At 38.5% G+C, this 26865-nt stretch overlaps 1 protein-coding gene across 1 annotated transcript in view; it reads right to left on the bottom strand.

The window, feature by feature from the left end:
• Positions 1-287: 287 nt before the first annotated feature.
• Positions 288-26865, bottom strand: part of LOC131433798 (sodium-dependent nutrient amino acid transporter 1-like) — a 43857-nt gene continuing 17279 nt past the window's right edge. Inside the window, exons 8-13 of the mRNA XM_058600397.1 lie at positions 2468-2783; positions 2182-2404; positions 1853-2123; positions 1642-1745; positions 674-1302; positions 288-610 (exon numbers count right to left, since the gene is read on the bottom strand). Of these exons, the coding sequence (XP_058456380.1) occupies positions 354-610; positions 674-1302; positions 1642-1745; positions 1853-2123; positions 2182-2404; positions 2468-2783 (1800 nt within the window). The 3' untranslated portion in view covers positions 288-353. The remainder of the gene's footprint in view (positions 611-673; positions 1303-1641; positions 1746-1852; positions 2124-2181; positions 2405-2467; positions 2784-26865) is intronic.

Here is a 26865-nt window from a genome sequence, read left to right as displayed (position 1 = left end):
TTCGAACAGCCTCCGAAATATCAATCTTTCACTTGGCAATGAAATATACTTTGCACGGTTTGTGGGCCAACATGTAATCCAGCACGCGTTTTGATTTTTGGGTATTTTACTATCCATTAGAAATGCGGAGGCTTGTTTATTCCGTCTAGCAGCCTTAACTTAACCCCTTTTCTAAAGTAAGTATGGTAAAATCACATAAGAAAACTCAATTAGTATGATTTCCAAGACTGCCCATGGTTTAAAAAAATGATCTGATCTCGGGGGCAAATAAATTGGAACAAACGAAATTCTGTCAGTTGTATATTACAAAAAAAACAAGAGAACAAATATTTGTTTCACAGCACACTATGTTCCTAACTGAACAACTTTCGCTTAATGGAGTCCAGAACAGTTTGATCTTGTGGCACTGTTGCTTTGTACCGTGCCTCTTCTTCCAGGTAACGGATGCGAATCGGTTTCAGTTCTGGACCCCACTCGGGCAGTGGGCGGAACGATTTCTTTAATGAGTCGAAAAGTGATAGCGATGATTTTGTTTTGAGCCGCCATGCAGCATACAAAGCCCATCCTGGTAGTTGAAGAATGGCAAGGATGTAAATACCCCAACCGAGAACTGAAACGAAAAAGAAACGTAACGATCTCAGTTGTTAAAAGTAAGCAAGTTGTTCTACTTTACCATTATATCCACTTGGAACAGAAAAAGCTTCATACTCAAAAAAGCTCAGCAATAGAATCAACATCGTTACCAAGGGAGTTACAATACCCCAGCAGATCTTCCAGAACCAGCTTGTACGTCGTCTCAACATGAATTTTATATCGCGACAGAGCCGGTCTACGCCGTAGATCCAAGCAAGCGTCACCAGTTCACACACCGCCAGAGTCAAAGTCACGTATTTAGCTCCATAATAGTCCAAAATATCCAGCAGATCTAGTCCACCAGGAGTCAGATAAATCAATCCAAATGAGAATCCAACTACGGAAACCACTGACACTATCTGCCAATTCTTCAGCCACGGGCACTGATCACGGATTGCTGTCACGATGCTGGTGGTCACTCCCAAATTGCTGCCCAGTCCCACGACGAACAGCATCAGGAAGAACAAAGCCGAAAACAGTTGAGGTAGTAGTTCAAATTTGGCAATTGCATTCGGGTAGGTCATGAATGTAAGTCCGGCACCACTCTGTACCACTTTCTGGATGTCGTCCTGCTCGGTTACGAATGCCAAGTTGCCGATTACACCGAACACTATGCATCCGGCAATGATGGAAGTTAGCGTGTCCAACCAGGAAATGATCATTGCCACCCTTCGGTCGAGGGGAAAATAATGAAGCATTAGTTAAATTTGTATTGAGCAATTCCAAAAATTGATGACAGAACATGAGGAAAAATCAGGATTAGTTTACTTCGATTTAAATGAAACTTTCCAATAACTAACTTCGGAAATTCACGTTGAAAAACCGCGTTAAAAAGATCTCAGAGTAATCCGATTTTGATAATAATTATTGTTTTGAGTTTTATAGATAAAATTTAAAAGAAAATTCAACACATGTTGAATTTTATAATTTTCTCATAATTTACTGTTATTAACTGTAAATTACTCAGAGAAAGCAGGGTATTTAAACGCAATAAAATGTGTAACTTACTTGTATACATCGTTAGTAAAATTGTTGAATGATGAATAAGCAATTATACCACCGAAGCAAACCGATAGCGAAAAAAAGCACTGGGTAACGGCTTCGTACCACACCTAAAAAAAAGATATCTTAAACCACACATTGTTTCGCATAACAAAGTCTACTTGCAGGCTCATTGCAACCAGTGGTGGGTGCAATTGGGCTTTCGGCAGTAACGCACCGTAACATTCAACAGTTGATCCCACTGCGGTGTAAGAAAGTATAGAATGCCATCGAATGATCCTTTCAGTGTGCAAGCGTGCACTAGCAGAATGATGATAATGACGTACGGAAAGATAGCCAAAAAGTAGGAAGCCTTTCCGGAGCTTTTAATGCCTTTGATGAGAATAGTTGCAACGCATAGCCATGAAAACGTTAGGCACAGGATCAGCTTCCAATCTGGGACTCCAACGCCGTCATAAAGAGATTCGTTCTTATGCATTACGGTGATGCTGAAAAATGCAAATATATTCAAAAAACGACTTCACTCGTTACTAATTCAATCCTTACGTGAAATAAAGCTCTGCAGATGCTTTTGGTGGGGTGGTTGAGTTAGTAGACTCGACTTTCCCTACGTTGGCTGAATCGACACAGTTTGTCCACGATGGGTCACACTTAGCCCACGGTAATTCGGCACTGAAGGATGCCACCAGGTACCGCAGTGTGATAGCCAATATTGGCGTGTAGTAGGTCATGACGACGAACATGGCAACAGATTGACCTACTCCGATTCCTGTAAATTATTGGGAGTAGATTAGTTCGGTGATGGACTGTCTATAACATGAGAACATCTCACCCCTCATAGCAGGACTCAAATCGTACACTTTCACTACTCCGCGGCTGGCAAACTGACCAATAACCATTTCCAAATAGTAGATAGGACGTCCCACGATAAACAGTACCACCAGATACGGAATCAAAAATGCTCCTCCACCATTTTTCAATGCGGTGTACGGAAACTTCCATACGTTGCCGAATCCAACGGAATAGGCTATACAGGATAGCATGAATTCCACATCTTTACCCCATTTATCTCGGACCGGTGTCGATGATCCCGTTGTTGAATTTTCATTGCCATACGAAGACAACGATGTTCGCGATACATTGTGAGACTAGTTGAAGGGAAACAATAAATGAAAATGATATCACAGCTGATAATGCGTTTTTTTTCTGCAGCAACGAAAGCTACTTCAGCGTTTATCTGCATTTTATAATGTTGATCTACACGTCTGTGCACAATCTGTACATGTAAAGATTCTGACGTGTTCTGATTTCTAAGGTTGAAGCCCAATAAATCTTTTATGGCAACTGATTTTAACGACTCGGTGAAGTACGTGTAAAATGATTGCTTATCAGGGATCTTTCATAAACCACGTGATCTCAGGAAAGCCAGGAAAGGTGTGTCGTAAAAACCCACGATTTTGACGTAAGACTACGTCTTTGTTTTCCACATAGGCGTTCGAATTTAAATCTATAACTCAATCGATTTTAAATATTTTTTGATATCATACACCTACAGAATGTGTAGACGATAAGATGGGATTACGAAAATGAAAATTTTCAAGGTAAGTTAGACTCGAACTTGTGACCTTTTCCAAATCCAGAAACTGTTTATCCAATTTACCCATCGTTAAATGTGGTTAAACATAGAATAAAGCTACATTTTGCAGGGTCGATGAAGTTCTATTTTTATCTTTCTCGTGTGTTTTTATATTGCAAGTAAGTGTGCACAAACATTACTCAGTCATATATTATATATTCTATCGTTCGACCGATAAAGGCTTTCAAAAATGTGATTTGGCATTAAAACTTATCTTCGTTATCTACTTATAATAAAATTTAAATATTTCGTTCAGGTCACAGAGAACAGACATCCAAGTAGAGATTTCAATTTGTGTAAGAAATTTAACGGTTGTTTTAAAAAGCAATCACCAAGTAGCAATTCTCCTGTAGAGGCGCATCGAGCAGTCCAGTAATTCCTTATGGGTTCTTGCGTTCTAACTTTCATACAACGGTGATTCGTGCGTGCAAAGTCGTGTGCAATGGTGAGTTTTCAATTCAATTCAGAACAATTCAATGATATGTTTTCGCAGTTCAAAGTTGTATTTAAAAAAATCACAAACACGTAAATCGAATTGATCAGATTTCTTCAGTTCGGTTTTACATCTCATTCAAGTCAGTCGATAAAACAAAACCAATTACGTTCGAGACAGAAGAAACCAAGTACAGTGTTGTGTAGTGAACAATAGAACGACCTCGAAATGAGTGAATAGAATACAATTGTTGTTGACTTCAGGCAGTGCAAAATTCGACCTTCGATACGAGAACTTGAAGGTTTGCTTAAGGAGCAAATGCATCTTGATATTAAACGTGTGCATTTACTTCAATGCAATAAGACCAATGATGTTGTTTATATCCAGTTCTATAAAGAGTTGGATGCAATTCAATTTGCTAAAGACAATAATAATGTGCACTATGTGGAGCATGAAAATATCAAGTACAACATTCCAGTATATATGGAAGATAGTGCTATAGAAGTGCGTGTGCATGATCTTTCCTCAAGCGTCATCGATCTTTATATTCGCAAAACTATGTCCCAATACGGATTCTATCTATCGAAAAAGAAAAGTGGAAGAATTTTTTCCCCATTATTTTAAATGGCGTACGTTTATTACGCATACACTTGAAGAGGCCAATACCTTCTTATTTGATTTTCGGTCAAGATACAGGAATTCCGTGCAAATCACTTGTTACCTATGACAATCAGATGGCCACATGTCAATATTGCCAACAAGCTGTTCACTACGGTAAGCCATGTGATAAACTGGACAAGGAGACAACTACACCAAAGGACAACGGTGCTTCCTTCACACAAACCCCAAGCAACCCCAGTACACCTGAGACAGCCGCCAACAACAATGAAGCATCCCCTTCAACGAAACCATCAGTATCCCCTATAGAACAAAGTACACCAGCTGCAGTTAACAACTTACCCTCCAACCAACCAGCAATTGCAACCAATATACAACAAGGTGCATCTACAGCGACTAGCAACGAAAAGAAGACGGAAATCGACAACAATACCATCAGTGCGACAATGGATGACGAGACGAACCACGAACGAAGTGCCCCTCAATCCTCGCAGGAGGGAAATGGAAGCTCCCCTAGAAAAAGGGTGACAACGAGATCCAACTCAAAAAAAAATTTATTTAAAAAATCGGCTTAATCGGCCACGTAAAGCTTGTACGCAAATAGGCCTGAATAAAAAAAATCTTTTAAATAAAAAAAAAGGCGGGTGGGTAATGTCAGGGACATAACTGGATGTCGTGAATACGAAAACAACTGACATGTTCCTTAACACTTCCGAATATCAATTGTATGAATTATGCACGCATTCCCCTTTTTCACATTTTTCGCAAAAACAAAGAAAGCTTCACTTGATCTCGATTACTGTGAGTTTCACACAGCGAAAAGTGCACAAATCTAAGCAAACTGTTCTTGATTTGCACTAAAATGAGGACAATTACCTTCGATTTGCGAACAACAAATTCTAATAGTTCTTTAGAAAACTTTTAGAGCCATTAGAACGGCTGATATTGTGCAATGCTCTCCACCGTTGTTTTTTTTTCCCAATGCTAATGACTGGCAGCTGTGACGTAATCGCTCTTGTCGAAAGCGTGCAGACGACACAAAACACATCTGCTCGCAGTGGCGATACAATCCAAACTGATTCAAGTTTTGTTGAGAGGCTTGTTTCTACCTGATTTCGTTTGTAGCTTTTTCACTAATGGGCGGTCCTAACGGCTATAAAAATAGCCGCATACAGAATTTTAATGTCGATTATTTCATTTCGGATTTGCATATTTTATTGAAAGAAACTATCAATATGCTGAAGGGACTCGTTTCTAGCATTCACAAGGACCAAATTGAGGAACTCACTGCGATATTCACCACTTTTCGGAACATTTTTCCCGGACGATTTGTACAGCAGCAGATATTTTGTTCTCTTACTTAGAACGCGTTCGGATTGGCTGGTGTTGACATGGAGCAAATCATGCAGATCACTGAGCTATGAGCTTTAAAAATACGAGAAAGGCAAACGCGCCTTATGAATTATCCTCTTTGATACTCGTTTATACCAAACATTTCAGAAATGTTTAATTTTGAATTATTTGAGACTATGTCACAAAAATGAAAATTTTATCATAAAATTGTGATCATATTTCCATGTCGGCATGTCGCAAGAATTATGTTGATTCATTAGACACAACAATAGATATTCACGATCAAAAACTTATCACTCTCTCAGAGGGTAAATTTTGAAAAGGCACCCCATAGTAAAGTAAGTCGTATTCACGACAAAAATGGGTTGTATAGAGGTACAGTAAAGTAAATTCCGCATAATTCTTTAGGAGTATTATTATGGTTTTAAGAAGAACCGAATAGAAGTCTGGAATAGAGAACTGGACCCTGAGTTCAAGACCTAAATTTAGATCCAATAACACTCAGAATCCAGTTTCAGTCGCTGCTGGTTCTCGCCTTGGTGGCCAGCAAGCGAATGAGAGATGCGACCTGAGCGTTTGAGGTTTTTAACCACGCAGAAGGTGCATTCTCCGTCGCTGCTGGTTAACTCTCGCTGCTGCTGCTGGCTGGTCCTCGCGCCTCGATGGCCAGCAAGCGAATGAGAGATGCGACCTGAGCGTTTGAGGTTTTTATTAACCACGCAGAAGGTGCATTCTCTCTCGCTGCTGGTGGAAAGTTTAACTCCCGCTGCTGCTGCTGGCTGGTCCTCGCGCCTCGATGGCCAGCAAGCGAATGAGAGATGCGACCTGAGCGTTTGAGGTTTTTATTAACCACGCAGAAGGTGCATTCTCTCTCGCTGCTGGTGGAAAGTTTAACTCCCGCTGCTGCTGCTGGCTGGTCCTCTCGCCTCGATGGCCAGCAAGCGATAGAGATGGGCAATTCGCTCCTGAGCTGTTCCAGTGAATCGAATCATTGAAGTGAGCTGACAGCTCACAGCTCTTTTCAAAAGAACCGCAGGTCACCAGCTCACTCATTTGCTACCCAGTTCACTGCATTATGTCGAAGGGAACACGCTACGAGCTGATCGGATCTTCGGCTCTTTAAGAGATTCAATTTAGTCGACATCAATTAAAGATAAGTTAATTCGCATTGCATTCATTGCATCATTGCAAATCAATGATTCAATTTCGATCATGCATATGAAAGAAAACCGGTGCATAAGAAAAACGGCATACAAAATGAACCTTAAGTTTAAACTAAAAGAGCTGGTGAGCTGATACATCGAATCGATTCACTTTGGTGAGCTGATCGGTTCGGAGCTGTTCACCAAAATGAGCTGTTTTGCACACCTCTAGCAAGCGAATGAGAGATGCGACCTGAGCGTTTGAGGTTTTTATTAACCACGCAGAAGGTGCATTCTCCGTCGCTGCTGGTTAACTCTCGCTGCTGCTGCTGGCTGGTCCTCGCGCCTCGATGGCCAGCAAGCGAATGAGAGATGCGACCTGAGCGTTTGAGGTTTTTATTAACCACGCAGAAGGTGCATTCTCTCTCGCTGCTGGTGGAAAGTTTAACTCCCGCTGCTGCTGCTGGCTGGTCCTCGCGCCTCGATGGCCAGCAAGCGAATGAGAGATGCGACCTGAGCGTTTGAGGTTTTTATTAACCACGCAGAAGGTGCATTCTCTCTCGCTGCTGGTGGAAAGTTTAACTCCCGCTGCTGCTGCTGGCTGGTCCTCGCGCCTCGATGGCCAGCTAGCGAATGAGAGATGCGACCTGAGCGTTTGAGGTTTTTATTAACCACGCAGAAGGTGCATTCTCTCTCGCTGCTGGTTGATGATTCCACTCCCACGACGTCTGCTTCCATCGAACGCACGAAAAAAAAAGATCGATTTTCGACCAAGGTTCCCCTTTTATACGCATTCAGTTGAAGATATGTGCCTGACTATCTCAAAATCGTCGCCCTTGCGCGAAAAACCCAAGCGAAAGTAAAAAGTTTTCCGCGTTGTTTTCAAATTTTAAGAAAACTTAATTTTTGAGTTGTTTGTGGTTATCGCACATTGTTCAAAATATTATCCTGAATTCCTGATCATATTTTTGATGAAATGGTGAAAGAATTATGTTGCTACCATTAATACAAGTCGAGATATTCGCGATTAAGTTCTGCCCATTCTTCCATATGGCTAATTTTGAAAAGGCACCCCATAGTAAAGTAAGTCGTATTCACGACAAAATCAGATTTCTTCGATAAAACCAGGAAGATTCGAACTTGTTTTTATGCTTAGTTCTCCAATCGATGTTCTACACTCATTTTGCCTTACTGTTTTCTACACTCAATAAACTTAAAACAATTGATTATCGATTATTCGTCGCACATTTGAAGCCTCTTGTTAGAAAGCTTGCCCTTGCAGACATATTTTTCAATGAGTGATAAGTAATAAGTCTTTGTACACCAATTTCTTATTATTATTATTATTCGTTTATTTATCTCGAGTTTGACCGTTTGGTCATTCACCGAGGTGTGTACATGAAATTGTTTTACAGTGCAAACTACAAGTCCAATGAAAAAAACAAAACATTTTCGGAATATGCTTCATTCAAACATGTTCTTGCTTAGAGTCCTTAAGTTATGCTTCCACATACATGTAAAAGATTTTGTTTTGGTACGACATCCATCTCGGATTTGGCAATAAGATTACGGTTTCTTTACAAAAAAACTGACACTCTGTAATTAACCCTAGATGACTATTTGAAATAAGCGAAAATGTGTGTTTCAAATTCACAAAGCCGGGAACTGAGTAGATGAATATTGGGAAACAACAATCAAATCTCATTTCAAAACACACAAAAAATCGTAATCTGGATAAAAATCTTTTGCATGAAAGTATAAAATTTGATAGAAACTTCATCAAAATAATCAGGATGAAACATTATGTTATGCCATCAATATTGTATGTTGTTGCGCTGGTGCTCTTCTTGCACTGACTTAAGAAGATAATTTTTTTTTTATTTCAATTATAGAGGCTTTAACATCTTAGGTCATTCGCCTCTTCGGACCAGAAAATCTTTCTGACCCTATGTGCGAGGTTGGGAATCGAACCCAGGCGGGCTGCGTGACTTAAGAAGATAATGAATAACGCCCTCATTTAGAGTTCTTGTAGGATAACTCGCTTGGTAGAATGTTCGGACATAGGCGTTAGTTTTCGTTTATGAGCTTTAGGCCTGAGGACAGCGGGTCGCGTATAGATCTTCTTCCCTGACTCCCCAAATTCCCTTTGTGTCTGTGTGTTTAGGAACCTTGTTGAGTAGATTTGATTTCTCTCCTCTTATTTGCCCGGATACCACCAGGAAACTAAAGCGAATAAAATGGCGGATGCACTTAAACTAACTTTGTTTCACAGAAAAATACAATACTTCATTTGTATCGCGATAGCATATATGTTTTTATGCACCAATCTAAACTGAATTATCTAGACTTTGTCACGGTAGATTTATGATACAAGCCTTCAAAGCCGAGATATTCGATGAACAAGTAGAGGTATGCATTTCCGAGCGTTCCAATTTTCAGCTGTTCTTCTGTCAGAAAAAATACAACACGAGCGGTAAACTCAATGACTCTTTAGCGTACTGTCCTCAGTTCTAAAAATGAAAGTGAAAAGTAAAGCGCTACCTGAAGAGAGTGGCATAAAACTGATTCCATTTTTCTTTGCAGCAGTTAAGTTCCAAGGGATTAGAATATATTTTGATGACCAATTCGACTCAAGACTGGTTTTTAAAAAGGGTGGACTTATTTTGTAACTCAAAAGTGGTAAATTGTACGCGATTGAGGTCCAAGAAGAAGTTGTAGAAATTAAATTGAGCAATCCAGAACCAATATACACTAAAAAAAAATAAACTGCACAATTCAACAAAAAACCGACTTTGCTTTGAATTTTATATCAAAATATCTGAAGCACGACTATTTTAAGGAGAAAAGTCCTCTGTAAGTAAACTTATTGAACAGCGAAATCATATTCTAGGTTTTGAAAGACTATTTTTCATTAAGAATTTAAAGTACTTTCAAATTGCTTCAGTGTAGGGCGGATCGGGGCTATATCGGACGCTTCCTGGAAATTGAACAAAACACGCATTACAACTACGTTTTTACCCAAGTAATCTACAATATTATAACTTAGCTATAATTCCCAATTTGTGATATTGGAAAATATATCTACGTGCAGTATACTTCTACTAAATATACTTCGTAACTTGAGCTCATATTATTACAAGCGGGTTTTGTAATTCCAGGAAACGGTATTTGTTTCATAAAAAACCGATTCCATTTTCTATTATTTGGTTATACTGCTGGCGAGAAACTTAAAAAAGCGTCTAAAGTGAGAAGAACAATTGCTCGCAAGTTTCAATTTTATGCCTTTCCGTGAGTCTATGATGACATTTGGACAATAGAGATACAATGCAAATACCCGAAACCCGACCCGTACCCAAAAATGTTTGTCTGGTTTGGATCGGGCACTGGCGGTGATTTCTTCTTTTTTAAACTGATACGAGTCGAGGTCGAGTTCAAATATTTGGTCGGTTTGTTGGTCGGTTTTTTATTTTCGATCGGGTATAGGTCGAACTCGGGTATAAAGAAATTGCTTACCCGACGTTAGCAGTAAATTGTAATTATTACAAATTCTGTCCTTAATATGTACTGTTGGCTTTTTAATATCTAAGGTATAGATAAAGTGTTTTTTTGTAATGGTGATCGCAATTGCAATGATTTGCTTTATTGTAAAAAAGTACTTAAATCAATAACCTATTTTTCAAGAAAAACAGCTTGCTTGCGAAAAAATATATAGTCACTGACCACATGAGAAGTATATTTACAATTTTTTCCACAGCAAAATTCACAGCAATATGGAAGTAAATAATATCCTAATGGTAGCTGTTGTCATTAATCATGTGACCAATAAAGTTGGAATTTCACCTTTTGTGACTACACATCTAACTTAAATCTTTACAATATCGCACATAATACAATTAATAAAACATATTAAAAAATGTAGTAGACATCCTTATTATAGTCTATCGAAAGTACGTGGTAGTTGCAAAAAGATTTATCGTCACATGTCTACAAAATTTAATATTGAAAGTTATATTTATTTGAGCAAAAATTATTGTCCTTTGAATTCAAAAGGCAACTAACTCATAATCTACATTATAAACTTTGTTAATTTTATTTCACTTCACGATGAATCATCGGAAATCAAAGATACCCGCAAATGCAAATCTCCAAGGGGATATTTTACTCCTCCCTCGTTTATTCAATCACTCGTCACGTATGGCTTTGATGATCCGCTAATTTGTACTAGTTGAAACGTGCAATGCATTCAGTTTGTTGAGAACGATTGAATCAAAACAGAAACCCTCCTAACGGAATGCAAAGGTTCTCTGCAGTGCGCGGACAAGCTTTCGTGGTTTAGTAAACGTGTTACCGGTTAGGCAGTAGCGAGTATGAATAAATCTTGGGGAATTCAAAGCCGTGGTGCGTGGTATCCTGTAGCGAACAAGTTTCTTATGGCAACATGAGGCCACCTTCTTTTTGTGACGTTTAAAGTATTACCCTCGATTAATCGGTGTACCGAGTACCAAATCGTTGGTGTTTTCACTTTCCCGGGGAATCCCGCACTAGGTCAGGTTTTAACGGCTACAGACAGTGGGTTTTTCTACTCACTTGCCTCGATACGCGAACCGAAAAAAGTGCAATTAAGGTTTTGTTTTGTTCCGACTAAAAAAATTTTCCCGATCAAAATATAATAATATACACAGATAAAAATATTTTGTGAATTTACATCTATTTTCATGCACATATTTGGAGCAGGTAATTAAATATAAAGTTACTTTACAATTCTGTAGATTTCAATATAATTTAATCGTAAACTAAGCGTTAATTGAAAGATACGGTTATATTCATTGAAAATTCAATGCAATTCGATTTAGTTTTGCATCTATGAAAGTTTTCAATCAAAATTTCGATTCAATCCATGTCGATTCCATGTTACTATTGATTTACATCTCGTGTAAATTTCATTATTTCTTTCTGTGTATACTCACCAAACTGTCTTTAGAAATATCCAACCGCGATTCCACAATGTACGCCTTGTTTTCCATGTCACTTCTCTAGCACTTGGATTAGATAGGCAATCTGTCAGTACCTGTCTCACATCACTTTCGACTGAAGCTGAGTATATCTCGCGAACAACTGTGATTGCCGGCTTCGATCGATGTCAAGATATAGATGAGCTACAGTGCAGTGTCATTTTTGCGGACAGAAGAGCGTTTTTGCTGCATAAATCTGCCAAATGTCACTCACTGTAAAACCTATTGATTTTGATAAAAATTATTTATTAAAACATTGCTTGGATTAAACTAATTTCCGTAATTATTTGTTCCCTATTTTGTTCCAATACATTATTTTCTTTAAATCCTGTCGTCAGGACTGGAGTAGAAGGAATATGCTTTAGATTGTGTTCGCTTCACGTCTCTGATAACAACTTTACTACTCTCCAGCAGAAAAGCTATGTGATCTGAAAAATATTAGTTTGATTCAAAAAATGTAGCTAGAATTGATTTGTGAATTTAAGAATTTTATTTTTATTTCTAAATAGAAGGAATATAATTTGTGTTCTAATATATGTTAATTACAATATTATTTAGGTTTTTTGGTTTTCACAAAACTCACAAATTCAAATAAAAGATTGGAACTTCAAACAGCGCAAGCATCGCATACCGAAGGAAAGACGTCATCATGCTAAAAGGTGGATGAATGTGGATTTTGTTTGAATTAAATAATTTCTTGCTTTAGTCATCGAAATATTATTGAACTCGAATAAAAACCTGGGGATGTTAAGTACAGCAGTTGAAGTGAAGAGATAACGTTTTTACTAGACCATCACGTGCAGTAGCTGGGGTGAGCAGTCTAAAATTATTCGTATACAAAATAGTTCGTCTGAAGCTTGTGAATGAAATCTAATTGGAACAAAGTAATCAATTCAAAATGAATGTTTTCCTATGTCACCATTTATGGGCTCACTAGGGTGTGATGAGGTTCTATGGAAAAAAGAAAGGGTTTATTTTCTCGCTCCGCCGAACTTTTCGTGCTTCTTTTGCATCCCATATGAACTATGCAATATTTTTGTTCGATCAGTGAAACTAAATCTGCTAGTCCGTTGCTTAAACTTTGTATGGGATTTATGTATTGGGAAACAGAGTTTTTCCAAAAAAAAAATCATCCTATATTAAAAACCGGGAAATTCAATGATAAAGAAAATATTCGAAAACCCCCAAGCTATCCGACGATTGAAGAAATAGTTATTGAATGGAAACCGCACAGAAAAAGATAATGAAATTTACACGACATGTAAATCAAAAGTAACATGGAATAGACATGGGTTGAATCGAAAGTTTGGTTGAAAACCATCATCGATGCAAAATTTAATTGGATTGCATCGAATATTCAATTAATAAAGCTGTATCTTTCGATTAACGCTTAGTTCTGCGATTAAATTATACTAAAACGTACAGAACTGTAATGAAACTTTATGTTCGTTTGTCTGCTTCATACATGTTCATGAAAATAGATCTAAAATCATAAAAATTTTCATCTCTGCGATTTTTTTCCCATAAATACGCTTATTTCATAGGCAATATACATAAGTTTTTCTTCGCCGTGGCATCCACAATACATAGTACTGTGTACCTAATACATCTCGAATATCATATTAGTCTGATGGTATTCATTAGTTAATCTAAACACGGTTTTTATCAAGCGAATTGCTATTATAAATGACATTAAATAAAATACATTCATTTTGTTCATGATCTTATAACCATTTCAAGTTTGTTTGTATCAGTTCATCACATTTATTTAAAATAAGATAGCTGGCTATTGGTTGAACTCATGGAAGAGAAAACAGTCCAACATAAAATAAAATTCAAATTGAAACTCCAATGGACTTAATGAAATGATCGAATGTCGCGAACTGGGACATTGGATAGTCTACCTTGGGTACGCAAGAAATTTGTTAGTTGAGATCTGACATCACGATACTCCACGCATGTCCAAACGACATGATCAATACCTTCGCCGGATATTCAAAGGAGATGTGCATCTAACGTGTAGTGATTGGACATGAGTCTGGACATCACACGAATGAAGTCCCTACTCACATCCAGTCCCCTGTACCATGCCTTTGTCGATATTTTATGAATAATTGAGTGCATCCATCGACCCAGATCATCTTTATCCCAAGAAGCTTACCAGCTGGCGAGTGTTCTTTGACGAGACGAGCTATAGAATTCGTTGAAAGCAATCGATCTCTCATAAATTTCACTCTCAATAGCACCACGTTCGGCTAAAATATCGGCTCTTTCATAGCCTGGAATGGAGCAATGAGCCGCGACCCAATCTATTGTGATTTGATAATTATTATTCAATATGACGTTCAAACACTGTTTTATTTTGCCCAAGAAAACCGGTTCCTTTTTGCCAGTAGCGTTTGAGCGAATGGCTTCAATTGCACTCAGACTATCTGTGAAGAGGAAATAATGGTTTGGAGATAATGTGACGATTACACTCAAACTATAATGAACTGCTACTAACTCTGCTATATAAACGCATGCAGGTTCTTGAAGCCTAAATAAAGCCTAAACATTATTGTTGAACATTTCAAACCTAGTAGCCTCTTCAATTTGTGATCCGTCCGTGTGGAATATTTTCTCAGAGTCAATATGCCTGAACTTACTTGTAAATATTTTTGGGATTTCCATCGAGCGTAGGTGTTCCGGGATTCCACGCACTTCGCGGGCTGATTTCCTGTGACATATGGTTAAAATATACTTTCATGAATCTTGTTTGAGATTGAAGCTCAACTAGCCTTTCGAAGTTATTAATAACCAGGGGATTGAGTACCTCACATCTTATTAGCAGTCGCGATGAAAGCTCCCTAAAAAGATATTTCAATGGAAGGACTCCCGCCACAACTTCAAGACTCATTGAATGTGTCGAATGCATGCAGCCTAAAGCAATTCACAAACAACGATACTGAATTCGCTCCAGTTTGATAATATGAGAGTTTGCAGCGGAACGAAAGTAAAAGCATCCATATTCCATCACTGAAAGTATCGTTGTCTGATACAATTTTATTAGATCTTCCGGAAGAGCACCCCACCAAGATCCTGTTATTATTCGAAGAAAATTGACTCTTTGTTGGCATTTTGTTATCAGATACTTAATGTGTCCTCCCCACGAGCATTTGGAATTAAACCACACCCCGAGGTATTTGAAAGTCAAAACCTGTTGTATCATTCTTCCCATCATATGAAGCTGAAGCTGCGCGGGATCATGCTTTCTTGAGAAGACGACCAGCTCTGTTTTCTCCGCAGAGAATTCGATACCCAGATGAACAGCCCAAACGGACAAGTTATCTAAGGTATCTTGCAATGGTTTTTGCAGATCAATAGCTTTGGGGCCAGTAACTGAAACCACGCCATCATCTGCCAATTGTGTTAGTGTACATGGGGTTACTAGACAGCTGTCAATGTAATTCACTTAAAAATTATAGAGCAGCGAACTGAGACATGAGCCTTGCGGGAGACTCATGTAGCTAATTCTGAATGTTGCCAAATCGCCATGTTAAAAATGGCGCACTTCTATGACAAAAGGTTGTGCAAATAATTATTTATAACCGCTGGAAGTCCATGTTGATGGAGCTTGTCTGAGAACATCAATGGAAACTGAATCAAATGCTCCTTTAATGACTAAAAATACAGATGCCATTTATTGCTTTTGAGCGAAGGCAATTTGGATGTCAGACGAAAGTAATGCAAGACAATCATTCGTCCCTTTATTTCTACGGAAGCCAAACTGAGTATCTGACAACAAACCGTTCGTCTCGACCCAAGTGTCGCAACAACATTGCAATGGGTCTATATGAGTTGTGATTGGAAGCTGGTTTCCCCGGCTTTTGAATGGCAATAACTTTCCCTCCTGCCTCCAGTCAGGGGGAACAATATTTAACTCAAGAAACTTCCAAACAATTCCATGAAACGTCTTTTTGCAAGGTCGGGCAGATTCTTCGCCAAGTTGAATTTAATTCTGCTCAACCCAGGAGCGTTATTGTTACAAGACATGAGTGCTATGGAAAATTCCATCATTGAAAAGAGGCTATCAATGGAACCATTATTTGGAGAAGACTTCCTAATAATGCTATTCGTTGGAACAGAATCTAGACAAACTCTCCTCGCAAAATCAAATATCCATCGGTTCGAGTACTCCTCACTCTCATTTCCTACGTTACGATTCCTCATTCGTCTGGCCGTAGTCCAAAGAGTGCTCATTGTGGTTTCTCTTGACAAACCTTCGACAAAATGTCTCCAATAGCTACATTTCTTGGCCCGAAGTATGCTTTTGTACTTGGTTTCGAAAATCAAGAATTTTTCAAAATTCTGAGGAGCTCCTCCTCGTCGGTTTAAAAACGTCTTGAAAGGATTTTGTTTCGCTTGTTTAGCATCTGAGCTCTCTTCTTTTCCCAGCAAGGGTTTGGAGGCCTTCTGTTAGACGATGGACCAAGAAATCGTTTGGTTTGGGCTTGTTCTGCCGCCTCCATAATCGAACAAACGAGGAAGTCATATTCTTCAAGTGGGGGGAGCTCTTCCAATGAGGTCAAAGTACTTGAGATACTACTTTGGTATTTAATCCAGTCAACATTTTTTGTCAAATCATATGGAATATTAAATGAATTAGCAATGCCAATGGTTCATGAATCTATTCCGACTGGTACAAGAAGAAGAGGAGCGCAGAGAGCAAGGTGGATCGATCAAGTGGAGGGTGATCTCAGAAGCATCCGTTCCTTTAGTGGCTGGCGACAAGCAGCCATGGACCGAGGTATGTGGAGACGTATACTTGATACAGCAAAGGACACCCCAGGCCTATAGCTGTTAGGTAAGGTAAGGTAAGCAATGCCTTTGTTACTGCTAATTGAGATGATGATTGGTAAATGATCACTACCGTGTAAATCAGAAAATACTTTTCAGGTGCAATCTAGTCGAATTCAAGTCGAGAAAAGAGAGGAATTTTATGCATTTGGACGTGCAGGAGGTCTTGGGATCATGCTACCCATATTTAATACCGTCATGCTAAAATTGTCGCAAATATTATATATTAAAGATGATCTGCTATCATTATAAACGGAACCCCACATCATTCCGTGCGAATTGAAATCTACCAGAATCAAATGTGGAGCTTCGAAGGGCTTAGACCATTTCATTAAGCTGTCGTTGTCCACCTTGAGCTCTTGGAGGCCAAAGCAATGCAAATGTCCTATCCTTTAATGCAGTGTTGGTGATTGCCGAAAATTTGACAGAAGCTGCTATATTGCTATCTATATTGTATACAACATTTTCAATCCGGTAGAAGATGCTATAAGAACTCGAGTCTCTCAATACATGAACCGCGAGAGAATTTTTCTACATTTCTTCGCTCCACTTCATACTCTGAGTATTTCACGGCCCATGAAAAAATATACAGTCTGATAATGATCGTTGCTGTGTGGAATTTCCCAAGAGAGGATCGCAAGTTAACAATTATCGCAGAAAATCGAATCGATGGTTCATCTTGATGTTTCTCATACTAGGTTGCAATATTTCAAAACCCTTGTGTGGAGCATTCACATACATTTTCATAGACACAACTTATACAAAGGTTATATGCACATAGTTAGAATAAGCGGCAATAGTGAAATGATTCTATCGCAATTATCAACTGCCTGTATAGAATCGGATCGCAAAACGAGAATAAGCGACCGTTTGTTGCTTCAGAGAGGATCTCCACAGCAGCGTGCTAACCTTTGATTCTCAGAAATGTCATCGAGAGAAATTCGCTCTCGCACTGGTGTCTATTCTATGTTAAATGAGCCATGCCGGGTGTTTGTTGTTGCGATGTTTTCCATTTCTCTTCGATGGCACTGATTGAATCGTGTGAAGAGTGAAGATTGAACGTTCTTTGATACGATAAAAGCCATCCTTGCTTTAATGTTTATTTGACAAGCAACAACTTCTATACTAGAAGTTGAAAGAATGTTTAATCTATAAAAGGAATAACATTTCTTAATTCCTAAAAGCACTCCACCATACGGGCAGTCTCTATCGAGACGTATAATGTTAAAGTCATTAAAATTTAAGGCTATGTTTGATGTAAGCCTTGTTTCGCACAAAGCAAATACATCACATTTTTGACTATGCAACAAAACTTTAAATGAATCAAGTTTTGGCATGATGCTTCGACAATTCCACTGCAGGACAGTGATTGAATCATTTGCGGCGGATGACAAATTATTCATCAAATGATACGAAACCTGAGAGAACTGGCCATTGAGCTGATAACTGTTTCCAAAAAGTTCTAGCTATTGGAAGGAATGCCACTGGATTATTGTCTTTTCTTGTGTTAGTTCCCGGATTGGTTTGTGAATTTGACAGACCAGGAGGCACAGTTTTTGGTTTGAAATTTGGCTTTTTAGATTTGACACGGGGATCTTTTTTTGAAAGTGTAATTTTAGGTGTCTTTTTGCTATTTTGTGGTTTGGTAAGATAGCTTCAAAAGCTTGGTCTTTACGCAACTTAAATACAGTGCATACTGAAAGATCATGAGAACTCTCCCCACAATAAACACATTTTTTCAATATCTTTATCGCAAAGAATATCCTTATGAGGCCTTTTACATTTTATACATTTAGATTTATTACTACAATAAGTAGCTGTATGTCCGAATTTTTTACAGTTCGTGCAATTCATAACATGCGGGGTGCGGCAAATGTTACTCGAAACGAATCTAAGGGACGATAAGACCATCGACATCGACAATAGATGCTGAGTACAATTGCTTGCACTCGAGTATATTAACTCCCTCAAGCATGGAGTTTTTAAAACGACCAACTCCATTTTTAAGTAAATTATCGGCTGTAAGACTTGCTTCAGTGACAACATCGTCAATTTCCACCTCCTTCGATGGAATGTAAACTCTATATTCAATTGCCAATAATTTACAGGTTACGCCTGTTTCAAATCGTTAACAACAACTAGAATTTTATCTCAATTAACTTTAGAGATTTCTTCAACTTTTGAAAAATGTGATGTCAATTCCTTTGTAATTTGCATCAAATTTAATACTTTTTCTATTTCTATCCATGGCCCAGTGGTACCCTCTGGATAATGTTTAGCCCTTGGAGTATTTAAGATCTTATTAGTATCCGGAAACGGATTCGGATGATCTTCCGCGAGATCATCCATTACATTAACTGTTTTTTTTGTAAATTAATAATATCAAAATGAAAACTTATGTATAGTAAAATTTCAGTTATAAAGTTATAATCTATCGTAAAGAACGATGTGAAGCCCATCCAACGATTTCCAATTAGCAGTCTTTTGGTATCGTTTTCTGCTATATCAGTTGCTCTGCCGTCGTTGTGGTCACCTCTGAACTTGATGTGCTGCCTGTACCTGACTCCAGGTACAGTGTTATTGCTCTTGGTGGCGAACAAATGTGATGCTTGCAGTGTAGCACCTCGCGATATATGTCGTCTCTTTCGATCCTACGCAGCGTACAAATTTTGGTACCTGGTAGATCAGCACTGGGTTCCTCTAGCACCTCTGTGCTTTTGCACCCCTTCGTCTTCGCACCTTTATGCGATAGCACCTCTGTGACTCGACACTTCTATGCGTTCGCACCTCTGTGCGTATGAACGGGATGGCCTTCGTTGCTAGCTTTCCAGTCGGGAAACGCCCCGCCTTGACTATCAGCACCAGCAGATTTAACTACTTGTAGCCGTTGGCTCACGAGCAGTATAATCGAAACAAAACCTGTTCGCTTGAACGGTTTTTACTGAATGACATCTATGCGATATTGGTGTTGGAATTGATTCGAAGCGTTTTATGCAAATTTTCGTTACGAGAGTGCCATTACAGTGCAGTGAATCAAAGTTTTTATTTATTTCTTATTTTTTTCATCTAACCTGAATAGGTCTCCTTGAAGTACATGTAGGTGAGGAAAAGCTCGATTGAAATAAATTCAAACGAGCGTAAAACCCCACTCTTTTAAAACACACAGATGAATATATTATGCATCAATTATCATACACATATTTGGAGCAGGCAATTGAATGGACTGTTACTTTACAGTTACAGTTTACAGGAGTCACAACAAAACCACACCAAAGGCCTGTTATCCCTGTTGGAATGTAGCAAGAATTGGGCAACGGAAGTTAAACGGGAGCACTCTTTTTGACATCGATTTGCGTTTCCAGTGTGCAGCAGCAACAGTCTTCAGATCTTGATGGGAGCGCTGTATTTGATAATAGCGTTGCGCAGTTAAGTTGTCCGGAATTCGAATCGGATTTCATTGCGAGTTCCACATGAATTCCGAATCGAATGCACCTACCGATTCCGATCCAATACGTTGACTTTTACCTGTGGTATTAGTTCTCGTTGTTCGCCGCAATAACGGTCGTAAAAAATTGCCCTTAGTTAGGTAACAATATGAACACGATTATGGTTGGATTGCGAATACTTTTCTTCTCAGTACGTAGACTTAAAGATGCTTCCAACAAACTGATGATGGGTTGTCTGTTCGTTTTTCCCACATTCATGGATTCATTCTGCCCGAAACGTGAAGTGTTGTAGCATTTGAAAGAAAATGTTACAAATTGGTATGTGTAGAGGATTTCTTTCGCTGGAAATTGCAATCTTTTTGCCCTTTCGATTGCAGTTTCCAGTCGTCGCTATGTAACTAGATGTGTGTTATAATAGTTATGAATTTGATTAGTATTAAGAATCATTTCACTGAGAGTTGCAATCGTGTCTATTGATTGTATCTCTCAGTGATTTCAAGTTATACATAAATGTTGAATAGTATACAAGTTTTGAGAACATGGCATTGCTTTGAGAGAAATTGTGAACATTTTGCCAGTTTTCTAGTAAACTCGTGAAAGTGATTCCAATAAATATGAGTGAAATTGCAACAGGCGTGTGCGTCGGACGCGAAAAATTTTCGCATGTGATTATTTTTGGAAATCTATCTCGATTTGTAGAAATTGTAACAAATAATGAAATTGAAACAAGACAATTGCCTGTATTTCAGTTATTTATTATTGAATTCAAGATCTTTTTTATACAAATGTAGCGTTTTCTTCATACTTTTAATAAAAAATACGGATAAAATTATTCGTCACGGTTTCGAAGGAACTCTTGAATTTTTCCTGTAACACGGCTTATTAGGCGGCGCACACCTTATTCGTCCATCGTTTTAGCTATCTTATTCCACCATGTCGTCATCTGATTGATGTCTTTGACAACCTTTCCCTTTGCCTTGAGGCTCCTCTTCATGATTGCCCAGTATTTCTCAATAGAGCGTAACTGGTACCAGTTGGGTGGGTGGTCGTGGTATCGAATGAACGGCCAAATTCGTTCTTGGAGACACTCTTTTTGGTATAGTTCCGATGTCATTGTCTTATTTGTAACGAAAATTTTCGTTTTTTTGCCACAGCTGCAAATGCCCTGCCAAATCATAAATTTTCTTGCAAATTTGTCGGCAAAAACAAATTTAAATTTGGCTGGAACATCCCCCCAGCCGTTGCCAAGTGAAATTATTGACCTGGGATTTGCCCGAAGTCAGCCTTGACATAGGTTTCATTGTCCATCAGAAGACACCCGTCGAACTTGGTCAGCACCTGGTCATATAGTTTCCGAGCACGAATTTTGACCACACTATGGTCCGATTTGGCTGTTTGCTAGCTCGATACGACTTGATTCCTTCCCGGAGTGGAGTTCTCCTCACGGTACTAAGGGCAGCACCGTCTTCAAAATCTTACCCCGCAGTTTCCGGTCGACAGTTCCACTCCGACGATTAGCTTGAGGCTTCCGAATCGTCGTTAATGTTTCCTTATACCGTTTGATAACGCGCCGTACGGTATTTCTGGGCAATTACAGCTGTTTAGCTAACCTAGATGCAGACCACAATGGATTTTCCAAATATTGTGCACAATTTTTTCCCTTCTTTCGGATTCCATGTTTACAAAGTACAGTCGATTTGCGGAATGTCAAAAATCATACGTTAAGCTGACAAAATTCCCAAAACGTGAGCGCCAAGAACTTCCAAATCCGTCCACCAGGAGCGCCACAATATGAGCAAAAGTTTGTTCCAATTCTAAATGAAGCAAGCTTTATGTGATGATTCTATGTTAAATGAAAGTGAATGTTTATTCAACTTTTGAATGAAAACGGAACAAATTTCAATCGTTCGACTCATTGATTAGCATTTTTCGGAATGCACATTTCGTGATCGGTTTTATCTGTTTTGCCCTTTCTCGTATAGGATGGATAATCATTGTGAAAATCGACTTTTGAACTGAGGCCTGGATTGCCATGAGTCAAATAACAAATCACTTCGTCGAAATCGCAAAATGCCCGCGACATTAATGTGCACTCACTTTTCACCGAGATAACTGATTTTTACAAACTTAGGCTCAATTGAAAGGCACATCTACCCTACACAAATTTTCGACGTTGGACTACGTCTTCATTTTCTATATAGGGGTGCGAAATCAAAATACGAAAAGTGAAACCGTACAAACAGTGGTCAGGTTTTGAACATATATATCTCAACCAATCTGAAACAGATTTTAGATATAATTACACCTTCTGCTTGAAAAAATTTCTACGCGTTGATTTGAGTTGATAAAACAATATATTTTATATACAGGGTCCGGCACTCGAAGTGCAACCAATTAAAAAGGCCATAAATTCAGTTTGGAAAATTACTTTTACTTAATTCAAAGTACAAAATGTGTAAAAATAATACAAAATTCAGAATCAATTCACTTTTGCTCGATATGACCACCTTTTGCCTTGACTTGATGACTTGAGAGAGCGAAGGAGTTGCTTCGTTTGGCCGAAAGCGGTCAATTTCCGAACATTGTATTTTCTGACGAGAAAATTTTTCCAATTGAGCAATTCGTAAACTCTCAAAACGATAGGGTTTACTTGACCGACCGTTCATACGAGAATTTGAGTCATCGATTGGCCACCAGGAGGCAGCACCCGCAACAGATAATGGTTTGAGCCGCTGTAACCGCAGATGGGCGCTCTCCAATCGTTTTCATCGAGCCTGGCGTCAAGGTAAATGCGACATATTATCGGGAAAGTATTCTGGAGGTTGCTTTGAAGCCGTGGGCAGACAAACATCTCGGTGGCAGACCATGGACGTTTCAGCAGGACTCGGCACCGTCTCATAAAGCTCGAGTGAACCAAGAATGGCTGAAAAACAACGTTCCGAACATCATCACGTCCACACAATGGCTCTCGAATTCACCACATGCGAATCCAATGGATTATTCTCTTTGGGCCATTTTGGAGAGCAAAGTCCGAACTAAAAGATACACCAGTCTCGAGGCGCTGAAAAAAATTATTTTCCGCGAGTGGGCCAAAATACCTGCAAGTCACATTCGGCCAAACGAAGCAACTCCTTCACTCTCTCAAGTCATCAAGTCAAGGCAAAAGGTGGTCATATCGAGCAAAAGTGAATTGATTCTGAATTTTGTATTATTTTTACACATTTTGTACTTTGAATTAAGTAAAAGTAATTTTCCAAAATGAATTTATTGCCTTTTTAATTGGTTACACTTCGAGTGCCGGACCCTGTAATTGCTGGTTGAAATTTTAATTTATAACCAGCAATGCATAATTTCCCTCCGTTTCCTAAGGCATTACCACGGTTTTCCCTAACAGAGATGACAGTTCCGTACACAAAAGTTTACGGTTTTCATAGCAATACTACGTTTCAATATGTGGGTGTGTGTTCGCGTATAGAAACTCTGAACCAGAATCAGTATCGAACCGACTTGCACCAGCGATGTCAGCCCTACAGAGATCAACGTAGATCTACGGGTTCGGAGGTTTCTGGGGAAAATGTTAATCTACGGAAATGACCCTTCAGTTATCTGGTATCGCTGACTTGCATTTGGTGCGGTTCGATAATGCCGTAGGGAAGGTTGTATTATGCTTCGTTCGCCTTGCACGAGGGGCAATGATTTTCAAGGTGTATGTGTTCGTGTTAGGAAAGATGATTCGCGGTACATATTAATGGGCTACTCATTGTGAGCACAACTATTTACTTGCAATAAACATTGAGATTTGGCCCTATTAACTTCACTCGGCTCCATTTCACTTCCCTGTTAATTTCATATCAATACAAAAGACGTAGTTATAAAATCTGTCATTAGAAAATAAGCTTTATAGTATTTTTTAATGGAATCTCGTTTTACTCGGTTTAGGAACAGTTTTCTACTCAAACGAAGTTATCATCGAGTATTCCGAGCATCACAGAAGTACGCATTCAATTTTCTCGGAAATTTCTTAACCGATTTTCAAACTAAGATGCAAATGAAAGGTCTTGAAATTGTTTAAAAAGTCCTCAAGAAGCTGATCCAGATCCGATTTCCGGTTCCGGAATTACAGTGTGATTATGGAAAAATTACAATTTCATGTGTATTTTTTCACAAGCGATGTCGAAACGAGATGCATATTTTTATAAAATTTACTGGTAAATTCATCTAGTTGGTGAACCTTGTTAGTTGGTGGATATATAAATCTACCCGGTTTCTGCTTCCAAACGCACCGGTAATAGTGAAGAAAGGCTCCAAAACCGGAACTCACTCCGATTTCTCAGCAACGGTTAAACCGATTTTCACAAATCATGATTCAAAATAAGGCTCTCAGTGTCTTAAGAGACACTGTGCAATTTCATCTAGATCCGACTTCCGGTTCCGAAATTATAGGGCAAAAAGTATCAAAACTTCCAAATTATCATACAAGAAGAAGAAAACGCACTCGCCTACCACACAGTGTGATTTGTTCAATTTTGTATAGCGTGCAGGGATGCCACATTTAAATCTATATTAACTTGACATAGCTGTTTATAAATCGAAAAGGTGATCGTAATTTTTACCACACAAAGTTTTTGTTTTTGTTCAAGTTTGAAAAAAAATCTTTTCAGAACATAAGTAATATGAGAACGGCTTCATTACACCACTAGGTGGATTAAAAAATGTTTACACAAGCGCTGGCGAAAAGAGGTGCATATTTTTATAAAAACTTTCTAATACATTCATCTAGTTGGCAGATCTTGTTGGTTTGTGAATATATATAGACTACTTGTCCCCGGTTTCCGATTCTGAAAGCACCGACAAAAGTGAAGAAAGGCTCCAAAACCGGAACTCACTCCGATTTCTCAGCAACGGTTAAACCGATTTCCACGAATCATGATTCAAATTAAAGCTTCTTGTCTTAAAATAGACTGTGCAATTTCATCCAGATCCGACTTCCGGTTCCGAAATTATATGGCGATGAGTGTCAAAACATTCAAATCCTCATTGAAAATGACGTTGCAAAAGTGGTACGCGTCGGTACGTGCGGCTTTGCTTCGTTCGCAGCGTGCTTTGTTCAACTTCGTATAGCGTGCAGGGTTGCCACATTTAATACTATATTTTTTAGGTGAAAAATATGTAAATTTGTAAATTTAATTTACTTTGTACCTACTTGTTAGTGTTATTACAAAATCATGATAACGATGCTTTTCTATAAAAGTACACTTATTGCCTTTCTCATATAAAAAGTTTATGCAATCACTTGAAAAATTTATTAGTGAAAATTGGCCCAGAGGGCTAAGTGTTTTATATTATTCGACATAGTTCATCGACCTGAGCAATGTCTGTGTGTATGTATGTGTGTAAGTATGTGTCAAATAATATCACTCATAAAATAAGAAATCTCATAGTCCAATAGTGTCATCATGCTTTCATGGGGTAAAGTGTGTTTCAAATTGCACACCGTCATTTAGAGCGACGATGCAAGAAAGGGTAAAATTATTCTAGATTTGGCTCATAACTGATTCAATTTGTAGGCTATATTAGTTACTTACTAAACGAACCGACTGCGGCTATACTGGTTCCAAGTAATGGAAATAGTGGTCAAAAACTGTAGAACGAGATTCGCATTCGCTCAATTTTCTTAGAGATGATTTGATTGATTTCCACAAACTTAGACTCAAATCAAAGTTCTCATAGGTTGCTGTTTAATTTCATCCGGGTCCGACTTCCGGTTCCAGATCTATAAGGTAAAGTGTGTTTAATCGTTTAGTGCGATGATGCAAAATATAGAAAAATTCTTATTAACCTCACATAACTCTTTACAAATTGAAAATGTTATGTTAGTTCATTGAAAGTTTTTTATTTTATTCAAGATTGAAAAAAAAGTACGGGTGTGTAATGTCAGAGACATAACTGGATGTCGTGAATACGAATATGACACGCTTTATTTATGCTTCCGAATTCGAATTGGTAGTTGATCGATTGTTTGAATTGTGCAACTTTTCCCTCTTGCATTACTAGAAATTTAAACGATGCGCTTAGACTAAATTACAGATTAGTTACATTAAACATTCTGAAACGCAATTAAATATTATGAAATAAGCAGTATAGTTCTTTATAATGAAATAATGGTGGCTCTGAAAACAACTTATTATGAAAGCGTTCGTGATGGAGAGTGACGAGTTGAGTTAGTTCAACACGCAGACTCTGAATTCTAAACCCATATTCCGGAACTAAGCTCTGAAACTTGAAGACGATTTTTCGCCATGACTACCAGAATGGGTTGTATAGAGTACAGTAAAGTAAATTTCCTTTAGGAGTATTATTATGGTTCTAAAAGAACCGAATAGAAGAAGTCTCGAATAAAGAACTGGACCCTGAGTTCAAGAACTAAATTTAGAATCAATAACAGACTCAGAATCCTGTTTCAATTCTAGAACTGCAATTTCAGTTCCGAAATACAGTTCCAGAATACAGTTTCAGCACGCAGGCTCTGAATTCTAAACCTATATTGCGGAACTAAAATCTGAAACTTGAACTTCCCCGTTACGACTACCGAAAAACAAATAAGAGTTGCGACCTGAGCGTTTGAGGTTTTAACCACGCAGAAGGTTTTCTCTCCGTCGCTGCTGGTTGAAGGTTTAACTCCCACGATGTCTGCTTCCATCGAACGCACGAAAAGAAATGATAGATTTTCACCACGGTTTCCCTTTTATACGCA

Source organism: Malaya genurostris, chromosome 3 (genome assembly GCF_030247185.1).
Source record: "Malaya genurostris strain Urasoe2022 chromosome 3, Malgen_1.1, whole genome shotgun sequence".
NCBI lineage: Eukaryota > Metazoa > Arthropoda > Insecta > Diptera > Culicidae > Malaya > Malaya genurostris.
This window is presented reverse-complemented; position numbering and strand designations above follow the sequence as displayed.